This window comes from Salvelinus namaycush, chromosome 12 (assembly GCF_016432855.1).
Source record: "Salvelinus namaycush isolate Seneca chromosome 12, SaNama_1.0, whole genome shotgun sequence".
NCBI classification, from domain to species: Eukaryota; Metazoa; Chordata; class Actinopteri; order Salmoniformes; family Salmonidae; genus Salvelinus; species Salvelinus namaycush.
Genome location: NC_052318.1, coordinates 29,137,558 through 29,156,775, shown reverse-complemented (window position 1 = coordinate 29,156,775; position 19,218 = coordinate 29,137,558). Strand labels below are relative to the sequence as shown.

General features: G+C 43.1%; 1 protein-coding gene across 1 annotated transcript in view; it reads right to left on the bottom strand.

Annotated features, from left to right (window-relative positions):
- Positions 1–19,218, bottom strand: part of LOC120057069 (autism susceptibility gene 2 protein-like) — a 744,428-nt gene that overhangs the window by 496,480 nt on the left and 228,730 nt on the right. The window contains exon 3 of the mRNA XM_039005460.1: positions 8,263–8,364. Within this exon, the coding sequence (XP_038861388.1) occupies positions 8,263–8,364 (102 nt within the window). The remainder of the gene's footprint in view (positions 1–8,262; positions 8,365–19,218) is intronic.

Here is a 19,218-nt window from a genome sequence, read left to right as displayed (position 1 = left end):
GTCTCCTGAATCACCCTATATAAGCAGAAAAACACCTACTGTATCAGCACTGTCTCCTGAATCACCCTATATAAGCAGTAAAACACCTACTGTATCAGCACTGTCTCCTGAATCACCCTATATAAGCAGTAAAACACCTACTGTATCAGCACTGTCTCCTGAATCACCCTATATAAGCAGTAAAACACCTACTGTATCAGCACTGTCTCCTGAATCACCCTATATAAGCAGTAAAACACCTACTGTATCAGCACTGTCTCCTGAATCACCCTATATAAGCAGAAAAACACCTACTGTATCAGCACTGTCTCCTGAATCACCCTATATAAGCAGTAAAACACCTACTGTATCAGCACTGTCTCCTGAATCACCCTATATAAGCAGTAAAACACCTACTGTATCAGCACTGTCTCCTGAATCACCCTATATAAGCAGTAAAACACCTACTGTATCAGCACTGTCTCCTGAATCACCCTATATAAGCAGTAAAACACCTACTGTATCAGCACTGTCTCCTGAATCACCATATATAAGCAGAAAAACACCTACTGTATCAGCACTGTCTCCTGAATCACCCTATATAAGCAGAAAAACACCTACTGTATCAGCACTGTCTCCTGAATCACCCTATATAAGCAGTAAAACACCTACTGTATCAGCACTGTCTCCTGAATCACCATATATAAGCAGAAAAACACCTACTGTATCAGCACTGTCTCCTGAATCAAAATCAAATCAAATCAAATGTTATTTGTCACATGCTTCGTAAACAACAGGTGTATACTAACAGTGAAATGCTTAGTTACTGTTGATATGAGCCATAACCAGCATGCTCTGAGTACGCATCCTGGTATTTCGTTTGGCCTGGGTTGGCGCCACCCTTGGGTTGTGCCGTGGCGGAGATCTTTGTGGGCTATACTCGGCCTTGTCTCAGGATGGTAAGTTGGTGGTTGAAGGTATCCCTCTAGTGGTGTGGGGGATGTGCTTTTGGTTATATCCTGCCTGTTTGGCCCTGTCCGGGGGTATCATCGGATGGGGCCACAGTGTCTCCTGACCCCTCCTGTCTCAGCCTCCAGTATTTATGCTGCAGTAGTTTATGTGTCGGGGGGCTAGGGTCAGTCTGTTATATCTGGAGTATTTCTCCTGTCTTATCCGGTGTCCTGTGTGAATTTAAGTATGCTCTCTCTAATTCTCTCTTTCTTTCTTTCTCTCTCTCGGAGGACCTGAGCCCTAGGACCATGCCTAAGGACTACCTGGCATGATAACTCCTTGCGGTCCCCAGTCCACCTGGTCATGCTGCTGTTCTAGTTTCAACTGTTCTGCCTGTGGCTATGGAACCCTGACCTGTTCACCGGACGTGCTACCTGTCCCAGACCTGCTGTTTTCAACTCTCTAGAGACAGCAGGAGTGGTAGAGATACTCTCAATGATCGGCTATGAAAAGCCAACTGACATTTACTCCTGAGGTGCTGACTTGCTGCACCCTCGACAACTACTGTGCTTATTATCATTTGACCATGCTGGTCATTTATGAACATTTGAACATATTGGCCATGTTCTGTTATAATCTCCCCCCGGCACAGCCAGAGGACTGGCCACCCCTCATAGCCTGGTTCCTCTCTAGGTTTCTTCCTAGGTTTTGGCCTTTCTAGGGAGTTTTTTCTAGCCACCGTGCTTCTACACCTGCATTGCTTGCTGCATTGTTTGGGGTTTTGGGCTGGGTTTCTGTACAGCACTTTGATATATCAGCTGATGTAAGAAGGGCTATATAAATAAATTTGATTTGATTTGTAAATGTTAACCTGTTTAAAGGTCTTACTCACATCGGCTACGGAGAGTGAGATCACACAGTCATCGGGAACAGCTGGTGCTCTCATGCATGGTTCAGTGTTGCTTGACTCGAAGCGAGCATAGAGGGCATTTAGCTCGTCTGGTAGGCTCGCGCCGCTGGGCAGCCCAAAGCTGGGTTTCCTTTTATAATCCGTGATAGTTTGCAAAGCCCTGCCACATGAACGCGTAACTGGTGCTTCCTGTTTCAGTTTTTGCTTGTGAGCAGGAAGCAGGAGGATAGTTATGGTCTGATTTGCCAACGGGAGGGCAAGGGAGGGCCTTGTATGCATCTCTGTGTGTGGAGTAAAGGTGATCTAGAGTTTAGTCGCCTCTAGTTGCACAGGTGACATGCTGGTAGAAATGAGGTAATACTGATTTTTTTCTCTCCCTGCGTTAAAATTACCGACCATGAGAAATGCAGCCTCTGAATATGCATTTTCTTGTTTGCTTACGGCAGCATCGGTTTCTGGTGGTAAATAGACAGCTATCTATAAAAATATAGATGAAAACTCTCTTGGTAAATAGTATGGTCTGCAGCTTATCAGAAGGTATTCTAACTCAGACGAGCAAAAACTTGAGGCTTCCTTAACATTAGATATCGCGCACCAGCTGTTGTTAACAAAGAGACACACCCCTCCTCTCTTCATATTACCTGAGTCTGCAGTCCGGTCTTGACGATGCATAGAAAAACCAGCAAGATGTACATTCATGTCTTCGTTCAGCCATGACTCAGAGAAACATTGGATATTATATTTTTTCAGGTTCCATTGATAGGATAGAGCTCATCCAGTTTGTTCTCCAGTGACTGCACGTTCTCCAACACAACAGAAGGCAATGGCGGTCTATTTGTTCATCGACGTAGTCTTCTCAGGATGCCGCTTCCTCTTTCGAGTCCCAGGAATTAAGGTCTGGTCCGGAGTAAGCAGAACATCTAGAGCTGCCGACTCATTGAAGTAGAAATGATCATCCAAATGGAGGTTAGTGATAGCTGTTCTGATGTCCTGAAACGGTTTTCGGTCATAGGAAATGATGGCGGCGACATTTTGTACAACAAAAGATAAGTTCAGTTTAAAAAAAACACGGCCACTGTATATGCCGTCAATATGAGTATTAGCCTGAAAGTTTCTAAAGCCCTGCATCAGTATTTCTATGGCCATAAAGCTGCTAAAACTTCTGTGCTGATGTTTGAAAGAATGGATCTGTCAACAGAAAAAACAACTGGACAAATAAGGGAGAATGATCATGGTGAAATAGTGGATCAAATGTTGTGATTTCAAAATCTATTTATTTCGTGTCCCCATTTGCCTGCCTGCCTCGATGGACACTGACTGGCGGGCTATGACACCAAACGCTTTCGGGCCTCTCTCTCTCCCTCTCGCCCATATCTCATCAAGGGCCTTGGGTAGTAACAAAAAAAAGAGTAATGTGCTGTTTACTCGCATTCCAAGCCCCGTAATTGCCAATTTATTTGATAAGCAGCCGGATAATGATGGCATTTCACCTCTGCCGCAGAGACTAAACACGACTGAATAATCCCAGCCTCCCCGCCCACCCCCATCCAGCAGACTCCCTCTGCCCAGAACTCCTGTCTGACTCCTGCCACCCAGGATGGGGATAGCGGCTGGAGGAGAGGGGGCGGGGGCAGGGGGTGGCAATGGTGGTGGGGAGGGGAGGCCTGTATGCCTGCTGTGAACCCAACGCCTATCAAATGCTTCCTAAAGGGGACAACAGGCTTCAGAGTAAATATAGCATTGCCTGCCAATTTAGCTGGGGTTTGGGGTTAAGGCTAACACCAATGAGAATGATGTGCCATTTGTAGGACCTAATGTGTTGCCTAGGAAAGAGGGACAGAGAGAGAGAGAGGAGATGGGGTCCAGGCTGACCTACCCTGTCCTCTCTGTTCCTCCCAAGCAGGACCTGGGTAGCACAGGAGGCTGAGTCAGAGGTGAAAGGGGAGCAGGCAGACCTTTAGCAAACATCATTAGCAAACGGTTGGTTTCTAACAAATGGCCAGGGTTACTCATTGCCCTGCCTCACACTGCTCCATAGGACTAATAACTCACTTTGATGCACTGTGTGTGGCATGCGCGTGTGCGTACACACAAGTGTGTGTGCATGCGTACATGTTGCAATATGAATTACATTTAGGGTTGGCCTTGGTGAATATTTCAAGCTAAGCAACAGGCCGGCCTTGTATCACATGTTTCACACGTGCCTACTATAAGCCAGAAAATCAGACCATATTTCAGGTTTATCAATATGGCTTCCACAGGATCTCACCCCCTCTTCTCGCTCACCCACTTTTTCTCACTCCACCCCCTCTCCCTCTCTTCACCCTTACTCCCCTCCCCCTTTCTCAACCCATCTCCCTCTCCTCACTCTCCATCTGGGGCATTGGTCCTGCTACAGAGGTCTCAGCTGTCGCCTCCTGCGATGTGTGAAGTGGGTTTTTACAGCGTGGCCAGGCGGGACTGTTCAGAGGCCCGTGGGGACCTGAGATGGGTCCTCTTATAGTGTGACTCTTTCAAAGTGGCAAAAACACTGTCCTCACGCAGCCCAGCTTTCAGCAGCTCCCTTCAGACACACAGAGAGGACAGGCCCTCTGGCCCTCCATGCCAGACAGGTAGATAGATATTGTGGAGGACTGGCTTTATTCAACCCTCACAGGACACACATTGTGGATAAAAGGCTGTCTTGGTGAAAGATAATGTGGAGGACAAAAATATCTTAACAACCACAACACATAACTTATGGATGGGTTAAAGAAATGTTCAAACAGAAGTAAAGATAATTTCAGGACATACAAGATGTGTTACCACATTCAGAGGTATGTGAGTTGAAAGAGAGGGAAGTAATATGAGGCATTTATCCTCAAACACTGGGCAATTAGGGTGTACAATAATTGCAGCGCAGCATTTTGGGGAAAGTTAGGGTCAGGGACAATATTGGCTATGCACCCAAGATGGAAAGAGGTTGGGCTCTCCTAGATATTTTGTAGAATATGACATGACAAGGTTATAGATGCTTTGTGAAGCGTCAATTTAATATGATCTATAAAGCCTATAATAAAGCTGCAATACGTAACTTTTGGGCGATCTGACCAAATTCACATAGAAATGTGAGTTATAGATCTGTCATTCTCATTGAAAGTAAGTCTAGGAAGCAGTAGATCTGTTTTAGGTGCGCTATTTATATGCTTTAAGTTTAGTTTTTAAGTATTTTTCTTTCGGTTTTGTACACCAGCTTCAAACAGGTGAAAATACTATATTTTTGGTTATAGAAAACATATTTCACAGCGGTTTAGACGGTACAATGATTCTCTACTAGTAATAATAACATGCATGTTAATTTCTCCTGGCTCAAAGTGGAGAGATTGACTTAATCACTACTGTGAGAGGTATTGACATGTTGAAAGCACCAAGATGTCTGTTTAAATGACTAGCACACAGCTCAGACACCCATGTATACCCTACAAGACATGCCACGAGGTCTCTTCACAGTCCCCAAGTCCAGAACAGACTATGGGAGGCACACAGTACTACATAGAGCCATGACTACATGGAACTCTATTCCACATCAGGTAACTGATGCAAGCAGTAGAATCAGATTTTAAAAAATAGATACAAATGCACCTTATAGAACAGTGGGACTGTGAAGCAACAAACATAGGCACAGACACATACATACACACACATGATAACATATGCACTACACACACACGTACACATGGATTTTGTGTTATAGATATGTGGTAGTGGAGTACGGGCCTAAGGGCACACACTTAGTGTGTTGTGAAATCTGTTATGAATGTATTGTAATGTTTTTAAAATTGTAAAACAGCTTTAATTTTGCCGGACCCCAGGAAGAGTGCAGCAGCTAATGGGGATCCATAATAAATACAAATTCAAATACTCTACACTTGCTTGTTATGTCAGATAAACTGAAATTAAGCAAACTATTAGAATTTTAGCAACCAGAAAATGGCAGAGCAATTTCTGCATAGTGCACCTTTAAGCAGTGCTTATGTCACCCTTTAAGAAACACTGGTTTATGTTTTTATTTTACCTTTATTTAACTAGGCAAGTTAAGAACAAATTCTTATTTTCAATGACGGCCTAGGAACAGTGGGTTAACTGCCTTGTTCAGGGGCAGAATGACAGATTTTTACCTTGTCAGCTCGGGGATTCGAACTTGCAACCTTTCAGTTACTAGTCCAACGCTCTAACCACTAGCCTACGCTGCCTCCCCAGATGTAACATTTGACATTTATGAATCCTTTATAGAGCATGACATACGGGTTATATGATTCATGACCCATTTATGTAGTGCTTAGGAAGCCTTTATGAATGCTTGATGAAGCTTTTATAAGTTGCACTTTGTTTAAAGCAAGACCACAAAGGACAAGAAACGGATGACTCTCTCACATTCCAGTCCTGAAGTCCACATATAATGTATAGCTCCACATCGAATCATACTCTCGAATTTATTATTCAATACATTGTACTATGTTGCCCTATAATTTAAACCAAAAGGTTATCACATGTCCGTCTTCTCCTCAGGCCCTGAATGACAGCACTGTGTAAGTCTTCTTCTCCAAGCCTATATTGCTCAGTGTGGCCTAATGGATGACAAATTAAAGGCTGTTGTTAATTTTCCATGGCACGCACAGCTGTGGCTATCAGTTATTCAAAGTGATAAAACTGTGTCCATCCACAGTTTCATTTTTTTATCGTTGTTTGTCTTTATACACACTGTCTCTCTCTCTCCGTTTTCACTCGCTCGCTCTTTCTCTCTCTCTCTCTCTTTTTCTCTCTTTCTCTCTATCTCTGCCTTGCTACTACAGTACAGTAGGACGAGGTGAAGCAGCAGGTATCATTTAAATGTATGATGTCGACATCAAATTACTTATTTCATTTCATGCCTGGCCAAGCATCCTATAGCTACACATCAAAATTCGTTTTGCTTCACTCGTTCTCTCCGTGTCTTTGTCAACAACTGGCTTCACCTTCCAACTGACAGTTTTAATTATGGACCATATCTGATAGCAGCACCTCTGTAGATTCACCACTAGAATCAAAGTAAAATGGGGTCTGCCAGATTGCATAACAGGCCTTTACAGAGCCTTAGAGCCTTCCTAGCACCAGTCTGCTCTCCTTACATATCCAAGCCAGCACAGAGATGGATCTCTCACCCTGTGTGCCAGGCCATCATTGTAAATAAGAATTTGATCTCTATTGACTGGTTAAATAAAGGTTGAATAAATAAATGAAATACATTTACATTTAGATTCTAAAGAACTGAGACTGAGGAACAAGACACTGGGTAAATAGGATGTCCTTATTCTAGTACTAAACCTCTGTGTGTACAGTATATGGTTACAACACTAACTGTAACTGTACTGTACAGCCCTGTTCACCAGAAGGAGCCTGGCGGACAGCCAATGACAACACCAGGCTGGAGATCTTCTTATTGGTGAAGGGCCAATGCAAATTACATTACGTTTTTATCAGTCCACAGCATCAGCAGAACTTACCTGTTGGCTGTGATATGCAGCACACAATGTATCTTAATCAGACTCTTCTTGAGTTTGAGTAACTTAAACTTACCTTGTCAAACCTCATGTAATCTTCACAAAAGACACAAATCAACCCAAAGATCGCCTTTAAAGCAGCAATCAGCAGTAGAAACATGTTTGAGGCTAAATGTTGACATTGTCTGTTTTGGGATTCAAAAATAAATCACCTGAACATGTTTTTTAGGCAACACAATTATTTTGAATGTCAAAATCAGTGTGATATTTAAAGCCTCAGACAATACTGTACGATCCAACTTTCAAAATGAGACATTGGCTAGCTAACAGTCAACTGACACGCTAGCTAACTAGCGGTTTAGCTTGCTAGCTTACCCACAAACAAATTTTTAAACACATTAACTTGTCAAACTTTTAAATGAGTAGCAAGCAAGCTACAAGTTATGCCAAATAACAGACATAATGTCTTCTACAGTAGCACTTGTGTTGCGACATGCAAAATGCTAACAGTGTTGCGCTGAAAACAAACAGCAAACTTCAGGGTGGATTTTCTCTGAAGAGCTGATCAGGGAAATCTCTGTTGTAACTAACTCTACTGCGCTACTACTCTACTGCGCTAAAATTTGAGAGTTGATACACAAGTTATCCTTAGTTAAGCTCAGAATCTCCTGTTTTCAACCATATATAAAGCTCGAAACGTTTGTTGGGGTCAATCCGACTGATAATGATGGAGCAAGTCACATCTACTTTGTTTCCAATCATTGGAGTAAAACACGCTTATATTTTGAGTTCTGATGGGGTACGACAGTTGAACTAAGCTCATGAGGCGTTTAAGTTATATTGTGTGTAGACATACAGTTAGTGTCACGTCTTGTTTGTGTGCTTATTTGTTTGTTTACTTACGTCACTCAGCCTATCTCTGGAGCTGCTTCCGACAAAAGGCTTGGACCCTCCGCTCACGCTCTCGCTGTCGCTGTCCTTGCAGTTGTTCTGGCCTGGCTTCAGCTGAAAGACAACAAACACACACAGTCAGACACACGTTAACATGCTGAAAATGTTGCGACAGGGCTTTGGTTCTAAGCTTTACATAGATGATATTGGCTGAGGAGACTGAGCTGGGAATCCCTATCCAACAGACAGAAGAACATTTTTTCATGAATCTGTGCGTGTTGGCAGCAAGCGCTGTGGTGTATGTGTAAATCTGTCATGTTTATAGGCCTCTTGAGCCAGCAGCAGTCACTCCAGCCTGCCAATGACAGACAAGACAGCCAGCATATGATCTCACACTGTGAAATCCCTATCAACCTTTCAGAGAAGAGAAGAACAGAAACAAAAGCCTTCAAAAATCTTCAAAAGCCGTATTCCCTTCCAACAAACAGACAGCCCCATACAGAGACTACAGGGGCTCAGCAGGTGTCACTTTCCAGACACTGTCAGACTCACTAAGACACAGAAACTAAAAAGCAAGAGAGCAAAGAGTAGGAGGAAGATGTGCGATCCAAGAACATCTGAGCCCTCCAGAAGTCTGAAGATAACAACTCCTGGGAGCCCACGGGCCATTGTGGTCCAAGTCCGCAATTCATATCCTCTGAAGCTTCCTCACAATACTCCTTCCTTCCAGACCCAGAAGACCAGACCAAAACCAGACCAGACCGGCCAGCCTTGCCAAACCTTTGCCAAACCTTGCATGCTAAATTTCAAAGCACAGAAAAAACCTGCTTTATGGGGCCTTTGTGTAAACAGGTGTAATGCCACATAATAGAAAAAGCAGAGTATGACACGACGGACAGCACGCAGAGGGATTGTATTCTCTAAGAGGGACTGTTCTCTTTCTTTCTCTCTCTTTCTTTCTCTCTCTCTCTTTCTGACTGAACTATACAGGTCGCTTTTGATACAAGGATTTATTATACATCCTCATTCCGGCCATCAAATTTTATTGAAATGGCACAGGGTAGGGGGAATGTCTTAAGAGCCCTTGAATTAAATGTATAATTAAAATGAAAATGTTCCCTTCTCTGTAGCCATTAGCAGTGTGAAAGGAATCCTTTCCTTGGGAGAATACAGTGGTGGGTGAAAGACTGTGAGCCAGGCTGAGTGCTGAGAGTGATAAGAGAGAGCCAGAGCACTGGGGGATGCCAGATGGGCCTAAAGGGGGAGAAGAGATAAGAGAGCGAGGCCACACAAGACAACAGTGCTGGAGGGAACACAAGGACATAGAGACACACACACACAGAGCTTCAAACACAGGGGCTCCGGCATGTGTGATAGCACTAATTACCTCCAACACACTTCCCCTCCACATTTTCCCTCCTTTTTTTCTTGTTAAAGGCCAATTCCTCTGATGGGAGTTTGCATATTTTCAGAGAGAGGGGAAAGTAATATCCTGGGCATACACACTGGCACAGTAATAGAGCCCTGAAGTAAGGGCATGGAAAGATGGGAGCGATGGCACTGTGCACTGTTTATGCCCCAGTCTGCAGGTCGTTCATCAAAACATGTTGACCTATAATATAATATTCTTTAACCAACCTGGGTCCTTGCTGGCAGCACTGTGCATTTCTCTCTCAAGGAGAGAGTAGCTAGTAAAAGATACGATTATTACGATTATTTTGTTGAAATATAATGTGTTCTCTGAGAAATGAAGCTAATTGATTGCATGCAAAATTGGCCATTTTAATTTATATGATTAAGATAACATTCAATAAATATAGTCCCCATCCGATCTGGACCAAACGTCTTCCTTCCAATGAGTAAGACACGATGGAATCCCGCTAAAAAATCTGAAGCCACCCACGGACTTTCCACATCTAATGCCAATCCCACCCCAACAACTACAGTAGTATACAGTAAAAGTTCTCTGTTTGACAAGTAGTGTGAAAGTACCAGGTTTTGACCAGTAGATGCCGTTGTTCCTGCTATAGAGCCACACTCTTTTATCAATTTTGCTGGTTTCTTGTGTTTATTAAATAGATCACAACATTTCCTTTGTAACTTTAGGTAAATAAAACAATAGATTAGGCATATAATGAAAATAAATTGTGTGGTCCTCATAATTCAAGCCAATCCATAGCGCATGAAATGATGGGATAGCTCTAAGGGGTGGCAGGTAGCCTAGCGGTTAAAGCGTTGAGCCAGTAACCGAAAGGGTCACTGGTTTGAATATCTGAGCCGACAGGGTGAAAAATATGCCGATGTGCCCTTGAGCAAGGGACTAAACCCTAATTCTCTTCAGGGGCACCATACTAGTATGGACGACTCTGTAAAACAACACATTTCACTGCACCTAACCAGGGTATGTGACAAAAACATATTTTCTTTCTTTGTTTTTTTTAAGGGCTTGTCTGCATTACCTTTTCTCTTAGAATAAACTCTGACACATTGGACAAGAATTCTGTCACAGTATGTTGGAGTAAAATAGATTTTGATTAATCTAACAGTTAAAGTATCATCAAAATGACTGATGTCCGGAAGTGAAACTAACTAACTATATATTCTATGAAATCAAAATCTTGATGAAATTGACCTCAGAAAACGTGTAAAGAACAATCACCCAATAAAGCCAATTCAATAAGCCTAAATCATCTTTCAGATGTATTACATGGCCAGGCAGGCACCAGCTATTAAACAGTGATTAGCAAAATGTCTCCCTCGACTTGTTGTTCCCTTTCATTTTTCTTTCAAGCCTGCTTAAATTACTTCTGAGAATGAATCTTCTTTCCGAGGTGCAGATCATGCCCGCTCCGTGGCGTGATGGACTCATCTTTTAACGGTGTGGTTAATAGACATGCTAAACGAAGGGAAGGTGGTCACAATAAATCAGCTGAGCTGAGAATTAATGACCTCCCAGTACAGATATATCTGAGGGATAAACTAGTCTGTATGTGTGTAGAGACTAGTAGTCCCTTCAGTTGGACACTCATCCCAGTAGCAGCAAGCAGTGGCTCATCATCATGGCCTAGGTCTTCTCATTACTCTGGCCAGTCATTTCACATTTTATCACTTCATTGCCTTTTTACAGTTTCTTCTCTTGCAGTGAACACACCATGGCTGCTTTCCAGAACATCTAGTACAGAGATGATAGGTGCAGTCAGAAAGGGTGGGTGGGGGTACTGTGTGTGTGCTTGTGTATGCATGTGTTTTCCTTCGTGCACGTGTGTGTGCATGTACTTGCAGCGGCATGTGTGATCTGTACATGCCTGTTCTGTTGTTCCGTGCTCATGTAATAATAATATAAACATAGTAATTAAGAGGCAGGTTGAAACATACTGTAAGGTTCTGCTTTTCTTTTCTTAGTCAACCTTGTGTTCTTTTTCTTTGTGTTCTGGAACGTAGCCCTGTCTTTCATTTTGTTCATTGATTTCACCTGTGTTCGTTTCTCACCTGGTCTCATCAGCTCCCTATTTAGTTCAGTTCTTTCTGTTTGTATGGTTGTGAGGTATTGTTTGTTTTTGACTGACTACCTGTGTTTAACCATTGCCTGCCTGCGACCATGATTCCTGCCTTCTGTGAAGGCTTAAATAACTTCTGCCGCGCTCTGCGTGTGAATCTACACCTTTTTCTCCCAGAGTATTCATTACACATACGGATGCATTGGTTTAATGACCTTCTCATCCACACAGCCTGGGTAAAGATTCACCCTGCAGGAACATGGCTAACAAACAGATGGTTTTAATATTCCAGAGGCTAATTTCACAACAATTAAAAACACAGCAAGACATTAGCATCTAATGAAACATTTAGTGCATCTTAAGTGCATCTGCTATTAATTCCAACACAATAAGGTCTTGTTTTCCCTCAATCTGTTTTGTGTTGTAACATCCCCCCCTCCTTCCCCTCCTGAATTTATTGAAGTATAGAATGAACAAGTGTTTCCAGTCAGCGTGATTGTTTGGCAGAGAGCAACCTAAATAAAACCTACACACTATCATAGTTGTATCCATGCCTCTATATCTCCAATGTGATAGGAACAAAATGATATATACTCCCCCAAATTCAAACTAAATAGAAACCTCCATTCTGTAGTTTGGAACTGCTTGGTATGACACATACCAAGAGTAGATCTACCATAACTGGTAACGTTATCACTTATGTTACAAGGGCCAAAAGGGAATGGATTAATTTGTTTCCAATTGTGTGAAAAGTGCAAGGGGCCAGCCAACTTCACCAGGAAAATGAACAGCATATCATACAGGATGTCTGTAATGTTCTTCACTGCGCTGTGCAAACCCAGATCCACACGGAGCTGTGGTGTTAAGCAATTTCCAGGTATTACATCTCTTAGAATGCACAGAAAGTTGGAGCTCTGATACCTTCCATATTTGGATGTAATTTCACTCACCCTGAACTAAACAACTAAACCTCTACGACACTGTTACCTCAATGGCCATACAAATGCCCAAGCTAACTGTTATGGAGTACTGCCTCACAAAAGGAGATGGCTGCCACTTACAATACAGATAGCCTAGTTTATAAAAGAAGCCTCAATCAATAGAAGACTAACTTAAACGGAATGCTTTTTATTTCTGTATTGCTAGTATGGGCGGCTGAGCTGAGGAAGTGCTATTCATCTATCCAAACATGACCTGAACAATACCAATTTTCCCACATTAATTTTCAAGGGAAGACATATCTCCCTTAAGATGCTGCTTGCACATTAGAATGGAGGTTGAAAAACAGCCTTTGAAGGTTTTTACGGGATTATTGTCAACATGTGTAGTCAATTATTTCCTCTACCCACTTACTGAAAAGTGCTTTGCCAGTGCTGCGGACAAATTTTACAAGCATATTGACTTATTCCCAAGGGCTCCACTAGCAACTAAATGCAATCAAACACAAAAGTGGGCCCTGCTTAATGTGTGTAACCACACAGGCATTTTTGACAGAGCTGTACACAACCCACCCCCTACCCACACCCCTCAATCCGCCACACAAAAAAATTTGAAAGCTGGGCCCGGCTTTCTATGCTAGCTCCTGTGGGATTCCGTTGCTATCAGCTCCTGGTTTCCCTTAGTTACGCACAACAGCAGCTGCGGAACTCAGCGGTAATAAAACCTGGAACAATTTAAGGGCTTTTATTGTTCTTCTGCGTTCGGCTTTCAGCATAGCTAACCTGTCCTCTCAGTATTCCTCCCACCAGGCCAGCAATGAAAGAGGATCTCATTTACCTAAAAGCGCTTATACATTTTTAATTTGCTTTAACACGTAAATTAACAAGTTCCTCATTCAGTACGTTTTATGGCTGCTTGCTACTGAGGGAGTACCATGAAAGTTTTATAGATAATCCACTAGCTAGCACGGGCTGCTTATAATAAACGCTCTATTTCCTGCTGCACTGTCAAATCCCTTTGGTTTCCAGTGACTACGCTTTGAATATCTCCTTTATGTTACCTTCAGAGGTCTATATATAACGGATTTAAACAAATCAAATCAAATGCATGTATAAAGCCCTTTTTACATCAGCAGATGTCACAAAGTTCTTATACAGAACCCCCAAAAAACCTGAAAGGCTGGAGGCTGCACAACTCAGCAGTTAACATAAGAAACTGGAGGAGTTTTTAGCCTACTGCACACACAGATTACTGTATAGCTCGAGGACAAACCAATGACAAGACATTACACTACATTTTTCAAGATTCCCTAATGATGAGCATGAAAAGATTTCCCTTTAAACTATTCATGGAACAAAAGGCATGCCAAATGCCTAGGATATGTTTATATTCTGAATAGTAAAAACATATCATAATGATATTCATAGCAATAATCCCTGTCTAAGCATAGGGGGATGAGAGACTACATTTCCCATCAGCCCCGTGGTGAGGCCCAGCCCCATAGCGTGTCACCTTTGGACTGGCAGCAGACAGCAGCAGTTGGAAACAGTCGGGCACGGTTAACCCACAACGCGTTTCTTCCGAGGAGAACGTAATGTGAAAGTGGGACACAGGGGCCGTCAGGACCTGTAAAGCACTGGTTCAGCTTCCTCTGTCATCGTTCCGACAGCAGCTGTGTGGCAGAGCGTAACTGGCGGTAACCAGCGTGGCCCGGGCCTGACCCTGTGTTTGGCTCTGAGGCCTGAGCGCTCTAACCACCCCAGACAGGCGCCCTCCATCCTCTCACCTCCTCCCCACGTCCGCAGCCACCCACAGTCACAGCCTGTCACTGGGCATCAGGGTTCACTGGGGTCCCACTGCCCTTATTTGTTTAGTGTTTAGTTGGTCTGTGTGTGGTATAGAGGTCATGGGAAGACACAGTTAAAATACATAATTCAGTGTCTCTTTTAGAAGCATTAGACAGCAGAAGCATTGTCTTTATGTCCCAATACAGTACGTCCCCATGTTCCAATTGACATACAGTGAGTTCCAAAAGTATTGGGACAGTGACACATTTGTTGTTTTGGTACAATGACTATGAGGTTAAAGTGCAGACTGTCAGCTTATATTTGAGGGTATTTTCATCCATATTGGGTGAACCGTTTAGAAATTAAAGCACTTTTTGTACATAATGTAGTCCCTCCATTTTAGTATTGGGACAAATTCACATATACAGTGCATTCTAAAGTAATCAAACTCATTGACTTTTTCCACATTTTGTTACGTTACAGCCTTATTCAAAAATGTATTAAGAAAACAATTAACCCTTATCAATCTACACACAATACCCCATAATAACAAAGCAAAAACAGGTTGGTAGACATTTTTGCACATGTATTTAAGTATTCAGACTCTTTACTCAGTACATTGTTGAAACACCTTTGGCAGCGATTACTGCCTCGAGTCTTCTTGTGTATGGACGCTACAAGCTTGGCACACCTGTACTTGGGGTGTTTCTCCCATTCCTCTCTGCAGATCCTCTCAAGCTCTGTCAGGTTTAATGGGGAGCGTTGCTGCACAGCTTTTCAGGTCTCTCCAGAGATGTTCGATCAGGTTCAAGTCCGGGCTCTGGCTTGGCTGGGTCACTCAAGGACATTCAGAGACTTGTCCCGAAGCCACTCCTGCGTTGTCTTTGCTATGTGCTTAGGGACATTGTCCTGTTGGAAAATGAACCTTCACCCCAGTCTGAGGTCCTGAGCACTCTGGAGCAGGTTTTCATCAAGGATCTCTCTATACTTTGCTACGTTCATCTTTGCCTCGATCATGACTAGTCTCCCAGTCCCTGCCGCTGAAAAACATCCCCATAGCATGATGCTGTCAACCCCATGCCTCACCGTAGGGTTGGTGTCAAGTTTCCTCCAGACGTGACATTTGGCATTCAGGCCAAAGAGTTGCTGCAGAGATGGTTGTCCTTCTGGAAGGTTCCCCCATCTCCACAGTAGAACTCTAGAGCTCTGTAAGAGCTCTGTCAGAGTGACCATCTGGGTTCTTGGTCACCTCCCTGATCGAGGCCCTTCTCCCTCGATTGATAAGTTTGGCCGGGCAGCCAGTTCTAGGAAGAGTCTTTGTGGTTCCAAACTTCTTCTTCTTCCATTTACAGTAAGAATGATGGAGGCCACTGTGTTCTTGGGGACCTTCAATGCTGCAGAAATGTTTTGGTACCCTTCCCCAGATCTGTGCCTCGACCCAATCATGTCTCGGAACTTTACGGACAATTTCTTCGACCTCATGGCTTGGTTTTTGCTCTGACATTCACTGTCAACTGTGGGACCTTATATAAACAGGTGGGTGCCTTTCCAAATCATGTCCAATCAATTGAATTTACCACAGGTGTACTCCAATCAAGTTGTAGAAGCATCTCAAGGACGATCAATGGAACAGGATGCACCTGAGCTAAATTTCGAGTCTCATAGCAAAGGGTCTGAATACTTATGTAAATAAATGATTTCTGTTCTTTATTTTTAATACATTTACAAAAATACAAAATAAACTGTTTTCACTTTGTCATTATGGGGTATTGTGTGTAGATTGCTGAGGAAAAAAGTATATTTAATCAATTTCCGAATAAGGCTGTAACGTAACAAAATGTGGAAAAAGTCAAGGAGTCTGAATACTTCCGAAGGCATCGTATGTGTATTAAAGTAGTCAAAAGTTGAGTATTTAGTCCCATATTTCTAGCACGCAATGTTTACATCAAGCTTGTGACTCTACAAACTTGTTGGATGCATTTGCTGTTTGTTTTGCTCGTGTTTCAGATTATTTTGTGCCCAATAGAAATTCATGGTAAATCATGTATTGTAATTTTGTAGACACTTTTATGGTAAATAAGAATAGAATATGTTTCTAAAGACTTCTACATTAATGTGGATGCTACCATGATTATGGATAGTCCTGAATTAATCATGAATAATGATGAGTGAGAAAGTTACAGACTCACAAATATCATACCCCCAAAACATGCTAACCTCTCACCATTACAATAACTGGGGAAGTTAGCATTTTAGGGGTATGATATTTGTGCGTCTGTAACTTTCTCACTCATCATTATTCACTATGGGACCAAATACTAAACTTTTGACTACTTTAATTCACATATCAGAGAATTTCTCCCACTACTTTTGGTCGCCTAAAATTGGGGGGACTATGTAGAAAAAATGCTGTAATTTCTAAACGGTTCACCGGATATGGCTAAAAATACCATCAAATTCAAGCTGACTAACTTTAACCTCATAGTCATTGTATAATTAAAAATCCAAAGTGCTGGAGTACAGAGCCAAAACAGCAACAACAACAATTCACTGTCCCAATACTTTGGGAGCTCACTGCATTTGAGCTTGATGGAATATTTAGCCCCCCAATGCCTCTGCTCTGGCTGTGACATCAATGACAACGTCGCCTAGCTGTCACTATAGCTAGGGACTCGGCAGAACAGAAACAGCAGTTTTCATCAGTGTCTCACATTTCTGTGGGGTGCGGCGTGATTGCCATGGAAACGCTCCATTTCACTCTTATACCTCTTTGCCGTTATCATGCTCAAGTGGATGCCGTGACCTCTGGCGACCTAGTCAGACATTATTGTAATGGTGGCAGGAAGATCCACAGGCCTAATGCACCCTGAGGACAGAGCACAATCACAGTCACTCTGTGGTGGAATGTGATGGTTCACAGCAAAGCAATGGTGCCACACCACACTACAGAGCTGGGGGGGGGGGGGGGGGGGGTTGAAGGTGTGTGGTGGGGGTGGGTACACTTGAGGCTGCATTTATACACAGACATAAATCTGTGACGACATTACAGACAAATCAATATGCTTTTAACATCCATCCTCTCTGCAGCTGCAACGCAATCACCTTTTTCCCTCTTTGTACAAATGACCATATAATGCTGTAGTCAGCTGCACTGAGTTATGGGGACAATTACCAGATGTAATAATGAACTGAGTGGTGTGAGGTGCTGGAAGGAGGGAGAGGTTGTAGGAGGAGAATAAGAGCAGTGGGAGACCTCCACTCTTATCAGAATACCTTGTTATAGGACCCCATGTGGCAACAAAATACCTCCTCTACCCATCGCCCCCCTTACCGTTTTAAACACCTCCATCTCCCCTGGCCACCCTGTCCACAGCAGAATCCCCCTAGGCTCTAAGGGAGGAAGGACAGAGAGAGGAGACAGGAAGGGGGAGGGAGAGAGAGAGAAAGAGAGAGAGAGAGAGAGAGATGGAGAAAGAGTAGGAGGCGATAGAGAAGGAGAGAGAAAAGGGAGTGTGGGGCAACACTAGAGAGAGAAGGAGAGAGAAAGAGAAGAGAGACACGAGAAGCTTTCCCAAAGTGAAACAGCTGCAAAGAGAGAGAAGCCTGAGACCTTCAGCTGCTCATTCGAGCGCTTATCACCACATAACTATTCATCAAAGAAATTTGTGTGCAATTAATTACATTATTCCCAAGCCCCCCCATCCATGCCACCGAGTCGTTACTTCAATATCAGCTTTCAGCTAGCCATCTCACTAAGCTGCAGCCTCAGTGCCAAGTCACAGCTAGCTCCCTGAGTTGCCTGGCCAGCCTCAATAAAGTGTGCCGCTAGGAGAAAAAAAAGGAAAAAGGGCTCCTCTCCTCTCGGCTTGCAGGAGGCTATCATTTCTCTTTTTTATTGCCATATCTTCCTCCAGGAATTCACTGCCAGTATATTGGCAGGCCTTCCAGTAGATGGAGGCAATGAAATTTAGTGCGGACACTTAACACCGGGTCAAGCCTTGTGCGCGGCTCATGTGTGGCGGTAATATGATAAACAAATGCTTCCAAAATGCACAAAAAGAGCCTTTCAGAAGTGGGGAAGAAGATATACACATTATTTTTTCAAAATGGCGGAGTGAGTGTGCTGTCGCCTGGCTCCTGCTATTAAGGAGATAAGATCTAAATAGGTCATTGCAGTGCCATTATAGCAGAACCTGAGGCAGGGCAAGCTCCCAGCCTGAATGTAAAGCAGTAAATAAGCGGAGAAAAATGGTCAAACGGGAGATCCGTTTAAAACGATTCCACTCAAATCTTTAACAGGAAAGGTCACACAATAAACCCGCAATTTATGTCCATTAACAGCGACTAGCCAGCAGTAATGGACAAAATGACTGTAATTGAATACCACACCCACACTGGTCTACCTATATATGACTAATGGATATACTGTATGGCTGATACACATACATGACTAGTAATACACATACATTCTGACTAGATATGAACTAAAGTCACACTGCAATAACAGGTTTATAAATACAAGACAAGTTGTGCTGGGTGAGTAACAGCTTGTCCACTAGTACCAGTCAGTCACACCCTTTGGCTTCAGGGCACAGCAGTGAGAGTGGTTTGATTAGGTCCTGGCAGGCTGGTGCTTGTCCCTCATTGATCTGTGATCCCTGGAACAGTGAGGCAGGAGGGCTGTAAATTACAGCAGAGCTGAGATCAGCTGATCTCCAATCAGCAGGTGGGCGTGACCTCTGTGG